At 53.3% G+C, this 13,208-nt stretch overlaps 1 protein-coding gene across 1 annotated transcript in view; it reads left to right on the top strand.

Moving 5' to 3' along the window:
- Positions 1-13,208, top strand: part of LTBP2 (latent transforming growth factor beta binding protein 2) — a 71,863-nt gene that overhangs the window by 51,333 nt on the left and 7,322 nt on the right. The window contains exons 12-27 of the mRNA XM_014250008.2: positions 801-1,031; positions 1,579-1,601; positions 3,300-3,339; positions 3,728-3,814; positions 4,830-4,949; positions 5,147-5,275; positions 5,667-5,786; positions 6,728-6,847; positions 7,064-7,186; positions 7,383-7,508; positions 9,874-9,996; positions 10,296-10,421; positions 10,505-10,627; positions 10,856-10,987; positions 11,947-12,072; positions 12,972-13,115. Of these exons, the coding sequence (XP_014105483.2) occupies positions 801-1,031; positions 1,579-1,601; positions 3,300-3,339; positions 3,728-3,814; positions 4,830-4,949; positions 5,147-5,275; positions 5,667-5,786; positions 6,728-6,847; positions 7,064-7,186; positions 7,383-7,508; positions 9,874-9,996; positions 10,296-10,421; positions 10,505-10,627; positions 10,856-10,987; positions 11,947-12,072; positions 12,972-13,115 (1,893 nt within the window). The remainder of the gene's footprint in view (positions 1-800; positions 1,032-1,578; positions 1,602-3,299; positions 3,340-3,727; positions 3,815-4,829; positions 4,950-5,146; positions 5,276-5,666; positions 5,787-6,727; positions 6,848-7,063; positions 7,187-7,382; positions 7,509-9,873; positions 9,997-10,295; positions 10,422-10,504; positions 10,628-10,855; positions 10,988-11,946; positions 12,073-12,971; positions 13,116-13,208) is intronic.

The raw sequence follows: 13,208 nt of genomic DNA, 5'->3' as shown, positions 1-13,208 counted from the left end.
GACTGGGCTTTGGGTTTGCCTGAGCACAGACAGCCTGAGCTGCGGGACCCAGAGCTGAGCAGTGCAAATGCTGTCCTCTGAGATGGGTTCAGAACCCAGGAAGCAGACCTGGATAATACTGGGAAGATAGAGGGGTCCCTGATGGGAAACCACTCTGTACCAGAGGGAGAACACAGCCATGTCTGTGCCTGGCTTTATTCAACAGCCCGTTTCTCTCCTACATCTTTTTCTGGGAAGAAAGACAGGTGAGGATGAGTTTGAGTATCTCAGCATGGGCTTGGGTCGAAAGAAGAGCACAAAACTCCTCAGGGACCAGAAAAATGTTCAGGTGTTTTTTGCAGAGTATCTTGAGTGATGTGTAGAGTGCTCAGTGCCGAGGTGCTCCGGGTTTGCTTTTATCTGTTCCCTTGCTCAGCTTGGACCTTCCTGTGGCATGATCTCTTTCTAGCAGTGCTGACCATGGGAAGGGATTTCATTTTGGGGGTCTGGGAATGCCTTTGAGAAACCCACCCTGCTCTGTGAGCACATTCCTTCTGCTTGAAGCATCCACCCATTGCAGTCCAGATGTGTTTCTATGAGAATTTAACCCTTATTAAGACGGTATTACAGAAAATTCTGTAGAAGTTACAGAAAATTACAGGATTGGAGAAACTGGCACCCACATTCACATATGTGCCTGTCCATCTTCACTCCTTTATTCCACTGTCCTAGTATCATGTCTGGGTGTGGTAAGCCAGGTGATCCCTCCACCAGCCTCCAACCTCTGCTTTCTAAAGTTTTGATTTGATTTTCCTTCACAGAGGCCTTCAAGGAAATTTGCCCAGCAGGACATGGCTACACCTACTCCAGTTCTGATATCCGACTGTCAATGAGGAAGGCAGAGACAGAAGAGCTGCCCCTCAGCTTAGAAGAGCAAGGGGAGAACAGCAACTGGACTTTGGACTGGACAGGGAGGAGACAGCAACTGCAGGACAGCCTGCGTGGCAGCATCCTGGAGGCATTCCTCCACCCTGGCACCTCAGCAAGACAGGGTAGTGTGGGGTCTACTGCTTAAAGCTGCTCCATCAGGGCCCCTAGCAAGGGTGGAAAGCTTCTCAGGTTCTGCCATGTACCATGGATGGACCTCTGGCTGAAAAGGGCTCCCTACATCTGTATCACTGTGGTGTTCCTGAGGCATAATGCACGAGGTCTTCAAGTCTTTGGAGAGAAGGTTGAGTTTCAGGTTTCAGGCTCCTGCAGCTGCATCTTTGCAGTTGGTGCTGAATGGCCAGGCTGCCTCCACTAGGACCTCAGGTTTGCCTGGCAAGCCTAGCATTCCAGTCCCTGGGCTTCTGTCCAGCCCAGCTGGAGGGCAGTGTGACCAACTGCTCGTGCCAGTATTTGCTGGAGCAGAAGTTCCTGGGGTCTGCACAGTGCCAGGAGTCCAGGTGTGTTGGCTTTGTGAACAAGCTCTTGCAGATAAATGTGAGGGACTGAATGGCAATGTCCTAGAGGTGGGGTGAAGTTAGGGCAGTCGGGGTTTGAGGAGGATGCCTATCTGTCTACTCTCTACTCATCATGCACTGTTTCCTTTTCCAGGTGAAATTTCTCCTGCTGTGCAGGTGAGTAAGGTTTGTCTTGCTACAGCTCAGTGCATCCATGGTAGCTGGATGAGCTGGAAGGTGGACGTCATACAAATTAACTAAAAGAGTGGAGATTTAGACTAGATATTAGGAAGAAGGTCTTTACTGTGAGGGTGGTGAGACACTGGAACAGATTGCCCAGAGATGTTGTGGATGGCCCAGCCCTGGAAGCTTTCAAGACCAGACTGGATGGGGCTTTAAGCAACCTGGTGTAGTAGAAGGTGTCCCTGCCCACAGCAGGGGGTCAGAACTAGAAGATCTTTAAGGTCCCTTCCAACTCAAAACATTCTGTGATTCTATTCCTACTTACACTCTTTGACTGTTCAGCCAGGCAGGTATGTGAGTTGTGGCTCCAGCCATGTCTACACTGAATCTCACAGGGATTGAAGCTCTAGACAGGAGGGATAATCCATGATGAACTCAGTCCTAAAGAGCAAAAGGGTGAATTACAGCAAGGATCTATCCCACTACAAAAGGACATCAAGGAAAATTTTGGTTTTAAATTCTGGTCTGTGCTGCATATTCAAGTTTACTCTGCTTTCACTAACTTCAATTAATATCAGCTGTACTTACACAGCTGAGGTGTGAGTACTCACTCTCAGCCTGGCCTGGCTGTAGGGCTGGTGGGCAGCAGGATAAGAGGAATTGCTGTAGCCAACTTTGGACATGCTTCTCTCATGGAGCCAGTGTCCTGCTGAAGCCCAGCTCACAGTCAGCTCTCCCTGTGTTGAGGTGGGTGTGGCAGAAACACCACTGGAGCAATCAGGGCAGAGGTCTCCAACATCAGATGCGAGAATTCAGCGTGTCTGATGGAAGCAGCCTGGGGACTGATTTTCTGCTAGGCTCTCCGAGGGCTGTGTGTCTTTATTTCAGTCTCACTTGAAAAATGCGTGCCTCTTGATCTGTGCTGTCGGTAGAGGTTTGGCCATATATCTCCTGAGCATATTTCTCTGTGCCCTCTTGCTATGTCAGCTCATCCCTCAGACACATGCAGCACTTCTGAGAGAAGGGACAGCATTGCCATTGTTGTTGCTTCAAAAACATGAAGTGACTTGGCTCAAGTACATGTGAGAAATCTCAAGAGAGGGCAGAAATTTGAGCCAAAGCTTCCAAATGTGAAGTCTCGAACTTATATTGTTCAGCTGCCTGTTTTCTTCATCCACTGTGGAAAGCTCCATGGAGCAAAGACTCGGGACTCAGGTTGTGCTCCAGAATTTCTTTTGGCAACCATAGGTTTGCCTGGAAGGGATGCTGAGAGAGCTTCTAGCTGGTAAGAGCTAGAGAGCTTCTACTTCTTCTGGTTAGGGAACACTGTTGAGGCAGGTCAAAGCAACAGCTGTCCTCAGCCCCCCAGAGCTGCTGGTGACAGTGGCATGCTTGGATGACCTTTCTGGTCACCTTGAGGAGATGCCTGCCAGCAGTGTTCTGGTCTCACCTGCACAGTGTGCTGGCACAGCCCCCCTGTGGGTGGGCCTCGGGGCATGGCCTGAAGCTGTGTTTTGCCCAGAATGAAGTGCTCAGGACAGAGTGGCTTTGCCAAATGCACCCAGCTGGGGCAGCTTCTCCTCCTAGGATGGCCATCCTGGGGAGAAAGAGGAGCCAGGAGAAGGGTGGGAAAGTGTCACAGGAATGCTGCATCCCAGTCCCATGCAGCAGAATTCTGTTTCTGTCCCTCAGGGAACTGCTGATGCCACTGCAGAGCCTGTCATGCGTAGAGGTGAGTGCCAGGCTTGCGGGAGGGCAGGGCACTTGTGGGAAAGAGAAGGGGGCAGTGAGGAAAGTGGGGAGACTGGGAGCTGCCTTCTCTGCATGGCAGCCCCCAGTGCTAGGCAGGACAGGCTCCTGGCTGTGAGCAGCTTGGAGAACCCCTATCACCCTGGGCAGCTGATGTGGGCTACAGGAATGTGGGGGGGTGATGAATATCCAGCAAGCTGAAGGAGGCTGTGTTAAATAATAAGATGTTAGAGTTGCTGCAACCACCCTGCAGCCTCTTCCAGCATTCTTTTAGTGCTGTGGTTGCCAGGACAGCCAGCACAGGTAAACTTTAGGTGGGCATATCTACCTGGGATCAGGTAGCTTGACTTACCTCTCTTTTCCTTCCACAGCAGAGGAAGGGGAGTTCTGGCATGGTCCTCACCAGCCTGGCCCCACTACCACCTGGGATGCTGCTGCTCCAACACAGGTGCCAGCAGGTGTGTGTGTGTGTGTGTGTGTGTGTGTCCACCAGTCTTGGGGGGATTTCACACCTCTCTTTGGCTGGTACTACAGTGAAATGATGTCCAAAGCTCTGCCCAGGGGCTCCCTCCCTGAAACAGGCTGTTTATCTGCTCACATGCCTCCCGTGACTTCCCAAAGAAAGGTCCCTGACCTGCTACTCTTGTCCCAGCCTGGGCCCAGCTGCTGCCAGCCAGGGAAACCTGGCCATCCGTGGGGAGTCACCAGAGCGAACTTGTATGGGGAGCAAAGTGCTCGTGTCTCGGAGCTCTTCCCTGCCTGCAGCTGCCCTGCCCGGCACAGCGAGCGAGGGAATCACTCACCCGCTCGGGTGGCTTTGGCCCCGCGCCCCTCCCGGGCCGTGAGCTGACTCATCGGGAAGGGGGAGCGAGGGGAGGCATGTGGCTCCCGGGGCGGCTTGTTTACTGCTCCGGAAACAAGGGTCCTGTTGTTCCAGGGTTGCTTAAGTGTCTGGGAGTGTGGCCCCTGCCCTGCGCCGGGGGCTGGAGCACCTTGGGGAGCAGGCCTGGCGGAGGCACCTTGCTGAGGAATGCGTCTTCTTCAATAGCCTTTTGTTTGGGGTTGGGCTGCCCCTCACTCCCCCCCGGCTGGCTTTATGCCGAGGGGTGTGTGGTGCCTCACTGCCCCTTCACTGCTGCCTGTGCTCGGCTTAGCAGGGTGGTGCGAGGCGGGGGGGCCCTGCTGCCACCCCAAAAGGGACGCCATCACAGGTGTCAGGCTCTGCTGCCAGTTCTAGTTGGAGGCATGGGGCTGCAGTGCAGGTGAGCAATACACGGCACTGGGGCCTGCCAGCTCAGGCCACAGGAGCCCAAGGAAATGGCAGGGTCTGCTGTGTCCTCCCTGCTGCCCCGTGCAGGGTACAGGCTCAGCATCACTCTCCAAGAAGGGAAAAAGCAGCGTCCTGGTATGGTGCTGGGGACAGAGCAGACACCAGAATGGTGCTGCTCCCAACCCTGTGCTCTCTCCTCGCAGGTGGCTGTGCCTCCTCACCCCTTTCCTGCGGAGCTGGTGCTTGTGTTCTGACCCCAGAGGGACACAGCTGCTTGTGCCACCCTGGTTACACCTTGGACGCCAGCCGCCTCCACTGCATTGGTAGGTTGGCAATTGATGGTTCGACTGTTCGGCCTTCTGGGCCTCATCAGCCCATTCAGTCCTTCTGGCCTGAAGAAGGGAAGATCTTCTGGCAGCTCTGCTGAGGCCCTGCCCACCTGCTGCACTGTGGGGCTGGCAGGGGGCTGCAAGCAGCTGCAGGTGGTGACTGCTGGTCTTTCTTCCTTGCCTGGTCGTAGATGAAGATGAGTGTCTGAAAGACCCTTGTGCTGGAAAAGGTCACTGCATCAATAGTGTAGGCTCCTATTTCTGCCTCTGCTACTCTGGGTACACGCTGGCTGTCTCGGTGGGCAAGCAAAGCTGTGAGGGTAAGTAGTGTTCACCTGGCACAGGGCTGCCACCTCTCCAGGCCTCTTTGTTCTCTCACCCTCACGCTCTCTCATGAATGTGCACATACATGTGCACTTATGCACACACATGCACACCTGCACATCCTCCCTTCCCACAGGCCTTGCTTGATCCATGGGAATCACTCTCTCCTGCTGGCTCAGGGATAGGACCTTGCCCATGATGATCCAGGCAGGACTCTGTGATGCCAGCCCTGATCACTACTTCATGGCTAGGGGGATGCTAGGGCAGGTGGAGGATAGAGGAGAGCCCCAGCCCAGTTCCCTTGGGTAGAGCCAGGTCCTCTCCTGCACCCAGCCTTCCTAACACTGGTGGGGGAAGACTCAGGAGGGTCTCCCTGTGTGTTGGCAGACCGAGATGAGTGTGAGCAGCCTTCTATCTGCCGAGGACAGCGATGCATCAACACACCCGGCTCCTACCACTGCCAGTGCAAGGAGGGCTTTGCCATGGGCCCCAGAGGACAGTGTGAAGGTAAAGCTTGCTGCTCCCAGTTTCCCTGCCCCTCCAACCTACCCTGTGCATGGCTGAACACTTCCTTTTCTCATCACTCTGTGTCTCCTCCTGTAAGGGAGGTAGAACACCCTCACATTTGTCTGCCCTGTGTCCTCCCCAAAGACTGCCTGTCCTCTCCTTTGACTGCAGGAGGAACAGGCTTTCCTGGGCAGAGGGAATGGAGTTATCCCAAGATTCTCTCCCATCTCTCCATGGAGTTCCCCAGTGACCAGTCCATTCCATCTTCTTGTTATGGAAGGACATGCCTATATATTTTCATGCTGCCTTGGCTTTGTCACAAAACTGTCATTCTGGCAGGTGGACTGCAGGGAGAGCAGGCTGTAGAGACCTAGGCCACCCATCCCCACTGCATCCCATTCACATGGCAAGACCTGGGCCCTTCAGAGCTTTCATCCTTGTCAACATGTGATGTGCTTGATCAAAGATTCCCCTTTCTCAGTAGCTCATCTCCATCACAGAGTGGGAGGTTATTTTAGAAGGCAGTACAGGAAACAGGGCATGCACAGAATGCTTCCCCCACACAGCCTCCAGAAAGTACTTGCCAACAACTGAGCTGGAGGTTGCATCCTAATCATAGTTATGAAACACCCTGATGAGACAGCCCTGCACAGATGTTCTCTGATCCCTTTCTCTGCCCATGCACATTCCTGGCCTTGGCAACACCCTGCAGTAGTGAGTTTAGCTGCTGACTTATGTCAGCCCTCAGATGTGAGTGTAGGATCCTGAGGGATAGGTGGGGCCATAAGAAGTTTTGTCTAAGCCCCGGCAAACTCATCACAACTCCTATTGGTATCACTGTGCCCTGGAGGGAAACTCTGAGGATCCAGCTGGAGAGGATACATTGGAGACTGCTGCAGTGTTTACCTTAGGGAGCCTGAAAGAACTGTGTTTCTTGGCAGATGTCAACGAGTGCATGGATCCCAGCTCCTGCCCCAGTGGGAGATGTGTCAATACACTAGGATCCTACAAGTGTGTCAGCTGTGGGGTTGGCTACCAGCACAGGAATGGAAGATGTATTGGTGAGAAATTTGGGCTGTCTCTGGACAGCACCCTTGTCCCCCACCGCAGGGCTCCCTGTAAGCCTGAAAAGGAGCAGGGGCACAGGCAGTATCCTTTTCCTGCAGTCAGCCGGACTATTTGGCCAGGGCATTGAAGGGCACTGCACTCATAGCTAGTGTGGAGGGACTGCCCTGAGCACCCTCGCATGCCATGTTGTCTTCTTCTGTATCACACAGATGTAGATGAGTGTCTTGTGGAGGGGACTTGCGCTCACGGACGCTGTGTCAACCTGGATGGCTCCTTCCACTGTTCCTGCTACCGGGGCTACGAGGTGGCACCTGATGGGAAGAGCTGCCAAGGTACCACAGAGCCGTGTGTCCAAACTCTCTGAAGTGTCACACACTCCGTCCAGAAGTTTCCCTAGGCTCTCCCTGAGCAGTTGGCTCTGCCTGAGTCCGGGCCACCATGCTGGCTGGTTCCCCCAGCACATGTGCCCCTGGTCATGGTTGCTCTGCATTTTCCTCTTATCCCACTCTCCCTCATGTGTTTATGCAGACATTGATGAATGCACAGCCCGGGCTCCCTGTCCCTCCGGACTCTGCCTCAATACTGAGGGCTCCTATTCCTGCATGTCTTGTGACACCGGCTATGCTGTCTCCAGAGATGGCAGCATGTGTGAAGGTATCCCTTCCCCAGGAACAGAGGACCGGGTGCTGGAGGAAATGAGGGAAGGGACATTGCTGTAGCCGAGTTACAGGCGGGGCAGGAGGACTTCTTTAGCCTCAGGATCTTTTTCCAGCTCTTTAGCTTCCTGTTCACCAGAGAGCATGGAAGGCTGCAAGCAGATGTCACTTAGAGCAGCTGGAAGGTGATTTTACTCACACAGGAAAGGGATGGGGGGAAGGACTCATAGTCTAATGATGATCTAGAAGATGCTGACAAAGGCCAGAGGAGTACAGGAGGCTTGGAGACATTGGGAGAGTTGTGTGTCTTTTAGTTCAGAACTGTGTGCCTGGGAGCATATACTTCAAATGTAGGTTTTCAACAGAAGGAGAAACCTTGGGTTCACAGCCCATGGAGAGACTGTGGGCACCCAGGTTTCATCATTTTTCCCCAGCCCCTAATACAACTTGGACATGTTTAAAAGGGAGAGCTTAGATCAAGGTTTCTACTGTGCCAGGTATGCTGGCAGAGACTTAACAGCAACACTGATGTGTTGGTTGCGGTGCTAAGACATGAGAGTGCTCAGTCCCAGCTTTACAGCTCAACTGCTCTGGCACAAGCAGGAAAACTCCCTCTCTGATGACTGATTGTGGGGGATATCTTGGGCTTGAGATGGCTTGATGCAAATTCCCTGTTTGGAGCAAGGGAAGGGAAAGGGCAGAGCTGGCAAAGGTATTTGTTTAAAGAATGGCCATGTGCTGAGAATTTATCTCTGGAGCACTGCAGAGCTCTGCAGCCTGCACATAGCTGGCAAATGGAAGATCTTGCCTTTGATGTGACTCTCAGAAGGATCCCCCTGTATGGGGGCCCCCAGGAGGGGAGGAGAGGGAAGTTTTCCTCCCTTAATTCTCCTCTGTTTTGATGTCTTGAGAAAGCCAGTGAAATGAGCTTATTTTGCATTTGATTTTTGGGTGTGATGGAAGAGCCGTGGTTTGATGCCTTACATCTGCCCTCCCCTTTTCCCAAGCCTCCACATGAGCTGCCCCATCTCAGCCACCTTGCCCCAGCCATTTCAAGAGGGCGTCTTATCAGGGTTTGATATTGTTTGGGTCACAATGACCTGATGGCAGGATGGCATGTTCCTCCCTGCCTTGGCTGGTGGCCTTGTCTGTGGATGTAGGTTTCATATTTGAAAAATGATAAGGGTTGTGTGATAGTTGTTTGGTTTTTTTTGTAAATAAACTAGGTTTTGGTTCCTCTCCAGAAGGATTCAATAATACTGCTTCTTGCAACCCTCTGAAACTGAAAAGCTGGGAATCCTGTCCTGAAGTGGTAGGGATTGATGCTCTTTGTGCCTGTGGCATGCTCAGTGCTCTGCAAAGGGGAAAGTGTTCCTCCATCAGGATCTGCCAGTCTCTGGGCTCTACCTCCTGTCAGTGAAGTGCTCTTCCATGCTTGCCCCTACGTCAAGGGCTGCTGGCAGTCTGCTGGCATCTTGCAGCCCTCTGTGCGAGGGAAGGTATCCCTCTCTCCTCTGCTGTGAGCAGTCTAGAGTGTTGGTAGATTCTGGCCAGGGTCTGGGAGAGCTGGGTGAGAGAGGTTTGTGGAGAGCTCTGCAGTTGGGTAAGAGTTGTTGTAGGCCCCTGGACAGCTCTTCCATGAGAAGGACATTGTAGGCAAGTCTGGTAAGTGAGAAAGCAGAGCCTCAGAAGGTAGGGCTGGTGCTGTGTTACTCTGATGTTTGCTCTTGTGCAATTGGCTGAAGAGAGGATTTGTCAACAACTGTGCCTCTGCACTGGCCTCTTGGTGGTTGTTGCACACAGAGCAGAGTTCTGCTGGAGACATACACCGAGGTTAGCAGTATCCCTATGCTCACAGAATCACTGAATGCTACAGCTGGAGGGGACTTCTGGAGCTCATCTCATCCAACACTCTGCTCAAGCAGAGCCACCAAGAGTTGTCTGCCCAGGACTACATTCAGATAGATTTTCAGTATGTCCAAGAAGGAGACTCCACAATATCTTTGGGCAGCCTAGACCAATGCTTTGCCACTGTCACAGAAGGAGAGTGTTCAGGCAGGACCTCCCGTATTTTAGTTTGTGCCCCTTGCCTTTGGTCCTGTCACTGGGCAACACTGATTTGGTGCTGGGATAGTGTTTTGTTGGTCCCTGTGATAGAAGGGAGTGAAGAGTCTGGGCTGAATCTGCACATTCTGGTAACAGGGAGTCTCTACCCTCTTCTCACTGTGATGGGATGGTCTGGGAGGACAGCTCAAACCCACTTTGCAGGCCAACAGCTGGGTGATACTTCTGTGGATGGGGATCTTCCCCAGTGGTGGCAAGAGCTGGGGCCTCACTCTGTGCTGTGCCCTTCCTCTTGGCAGATCTGGATGAATGTGAGGACCCTGCTGTTCAGTGCCTGGGGGGAGAGTGCAGAAACACACCGGGCTCCTATGAGTGCCACTGCCAGACTGGCTTTGAGCTCATCAATGGCACTGTATGCCAAGGTATGAACCCCATCCATGCAGCCCTCTGGGTCCAGTACATCCTAGATCCCCTGTCTTCCTCAGCAGGGAGGATGCTGGTGCCAAGGCAAGTGATGTCACTGTGCATGGCACTTCCATAAGGCTGTAGTCAAATTCAGACTCACCATGGACAGGGAAGATCTCTGTTTCCATGATGAGAAAACAAGGGGCCAGGAGTCCTTTGAGGGCTGTAAAAGACTGGGAACAGGGAATCCATGTGGCTTTGGTGAAGGATGTACCCCAGGGCTGGGTGTGTGGTCCTGATTCTGCTCCCTCTGCAGATGTGAATGAGTGCCTGAACAGTGAGATCTGTAGTCCCAATGGTGAATGCCTCAACAGTCATGGATCCTACTTCTGCATTTGTGCTCCTGGCTTCTCAAATGTTGCTGGTGGAGTCAGCTGCCAAGGTGAGTTGGAAGGTGGCAGGGACATACCTTAGGTCCTGCCCTGCTGTAAGATCCAGGGTAATGTTTTTGTCTTGATTTCACAGATGTGGATGAATGTGCAGACAAGTCCCGGTGCTCTCAAGGCCAATGTCTGAACACAGAAGGCTCCTACAGATGTTTGTGTGAAAATGGATTCAAACACTCCCAGGAGACTGATGATTGCGTGGGTGAGAGCTCATTGCTGGGGATATCAGCCTTCCAGAATTTGAGGGGACAGATGAAGCCAGTGCAGGGGGGAGGGCAGTTCTGCTCCCAGCACTCAAAGTTGCCGGTGACTTGTAAGGAAGATTAGCACTGGTTCGAGGCCTCTGGCCAGCTGAAATGGACCCAGATGCTGCATTGAACAAGCAGGGTCCCCATCTGACATTCTCATCCCCTTGTTCTCCTCCCTGCAGACGTGGATGAGTGTAAAGAATATGGGGATGCCATCTGCGGCACATGGCGGTGCCAGAACAGCCTGGGCTCCTACCGTTGTATCATGGGCTGCCAGCCTGGCTTCCACTGGACCCCCTTGGGTGACTGCATTGGTGGGTACAGCCCTGGGTCTCTCTGTCCCTCACCCTGGCAGGAACAGGGTGGCTGTGGGACATCTCTGCCAGAGGCACAGGGGAGAAGGAGGAGGAGGAGGAAATGTGTGCCTGCTGGAGAGGCAGATAATGCTGAGAGTTTGTTTTCTTGGCTGCGCTGCCTGCTTGTGTCTAGACTTCTCTCTTCCTGGCATCTGGAACAGACACCGCATTGTGCTGCTTTCCGCCCGGGGAGAGTCCTGGGCAGGTTACAGCCATTCCAGGCTTGGGGCTGGACCTCAGCTCCCTGTAAGCTGTGCTTGCTGGGGCGAGTGCCAGTCACCTGCCTGGCAGGCCTGGGTGAGGGGAAAGGCTGCTGGTAACAGTGCGTGCTAGGCTAGTGAGTCTGGGTTTGAAGCCCACACCCCAGCAAAGAGGAAAGAGCAAAGGGGTTTTTGCAGTTTTTGAGGCTCCCCCAGCTCAGGGGAGGTTGCAGAAGGGTGGAGCTGCTGCCAGTCACTGGGCTCTGGGCTGAGCTGAGACTCATCCTTAGCACGTGGAGCTGCTCCTGGCTTTGGGAACCATGGGCTGTGGACACATAACTGCTCTGACAGCTCCAAGAAAACTTCCATGGAGCAGCTGGAGCTTTTAGGCTCTGTGTCCCTTTATACCTCTGCAGGAAACTGCTACCCTCAGTCACCCCTGCCAGTCACCTCCCATGCTTCCCATCAATTTCCCATTCCCGCCCTGCCCCTATTGCTCTATTCACATGGCTTCTTTGTGGCTCTCAGTGTTGAAAGAGGTTTCTCTTAACATGCACACTCATAGCAAGGTAACTGGAGCAGCCAGACCCAGTCCTTCACATCAAGGGACTGCCTGCCCCAGTCCCAGATCTTGGGGTCAGAGCTGAAGGGCCTGAGTAGGGGTGTCTGTGGGGAGAATTGGGGTCTAGAACAATTCTTTTTTCGGCTTTTCTGCAGACATTGATGAATGTGCCAATGAGACGCTGTGCGGGAGCCACGGCTTCTGCGAGAACTCAGATGGCTCCTTCCGCTGCCTCTGTGACCGTGGCTATGAGAGCTCGCCTTCTGGGCACTACTGCACTGGTGAGTCTGCCAGGATCACTCTGCCAGTCAGTAAAGGAGAGCCACTGGCAGATGCCAGGCTGACATCCCTGATGTGTGATGGCTCTCAGACCTCAGACAGGGACTGCACTCATGCATTGAGAATCATACACATGGACGGGGCAGCTTATGGAGCCAAAACCCCTTCCCTTACCACAGTAGATCTTTGGATTTCAAAGGATCAAGCTCTGAAAAAGTGAGTGTTTAACAGTGAACATAGAGCCCTTTTTTGTCCAGGTGGAAAGGAGGTCCTTGGGGGATGGTTGCACTGAAGGTGCCAGAAAGGTACTTTAATGGGTGCCTGTAGAGAACAGGCAGGCTGTATTATAAGGAAGAAAATTTTCATTGTGAAGACAGGCAGGCAGTGGAACGGTTGCCTGTGGTGGTTGTGCAGTTGCCATCCTTGGAGATTTTAAAGATCCAACAAAGATTTTGAAGACCCAACAAGAAAAAGCTCTGAGCAGCCTGGTGGGATCCTGTAACTGCATAGGGGGTCAGACTGGAGTCCTCCAAACCTAGATGATTCTGTGATCCAGCAACCCACGGGATTTCAGCAAGCTGGAGTTCAGGCTGTGAATCCACTAAGAGCAGAGCATGAGGCTCCTGCCAGGCTTGTGCTGAGCCACAGTGTGAACACAGTCTCAGCTCGTCCCCAGCAGCTTCCGTCTCCCTCCTGCAGGGTAGCTTCATGCTGTAGTGATTCTTTCTTGGTGCAAGTCTCTCATTATGAACCAGGGATGGGGACCATTAAGACACAGCTCTTCCAGTTACTGATCAGATCTCCCAGTGGCCAGCTCGCTCAGTTTTTGGCACTTCACATGCACAGGCTGCCCATGCAGAGGCAGGGCTCCTGCTGCCCACTGCTGCCCGTTGCTTTGCAGATGTGAACGAGTGTGAACTGATGGTCGCCGTGTGCGGAACTGCTCTTTGTGAGAATGTGGAGGGATCCTTCCTGTGCCTCTGCCCCAGTGACCACGAGGAGTACGACACAGAGGCAGGGCAGTGCAAGCCCCGAGCTGCCTTGGGTGAGTAGGCAACTGCGATAGAGCATGGCAGTTGGAGCAGAAGTGTGGTAGCCCTGGCTGGGGTGAGGTAAAGATGAGGGGCTGACAGGGCTG

The sequence above is a fragment of the Pseudopodoces humilis genome, chromosome 7 (assembly GCF_049639895.1).
Source record: "Pseudopodoces humilis isolate 2021_Gansu_Grassland_sample_001 chromosome 7, ASM4963989v1, whole genome shotgun sequence".
In the NCBI taxonomy this organism is placed as follows: domain Eukaryota; kingdom Metazoa; phylum Chordata; class Aves; order Passeriformes; family Paridae; genus Pseudopodoces; species Pseudopodoces humilis.
Note: the sequence above shows the minus strand (reverse complement) of the source record. Positions and strands in the feature narration are given on the sequence as shown.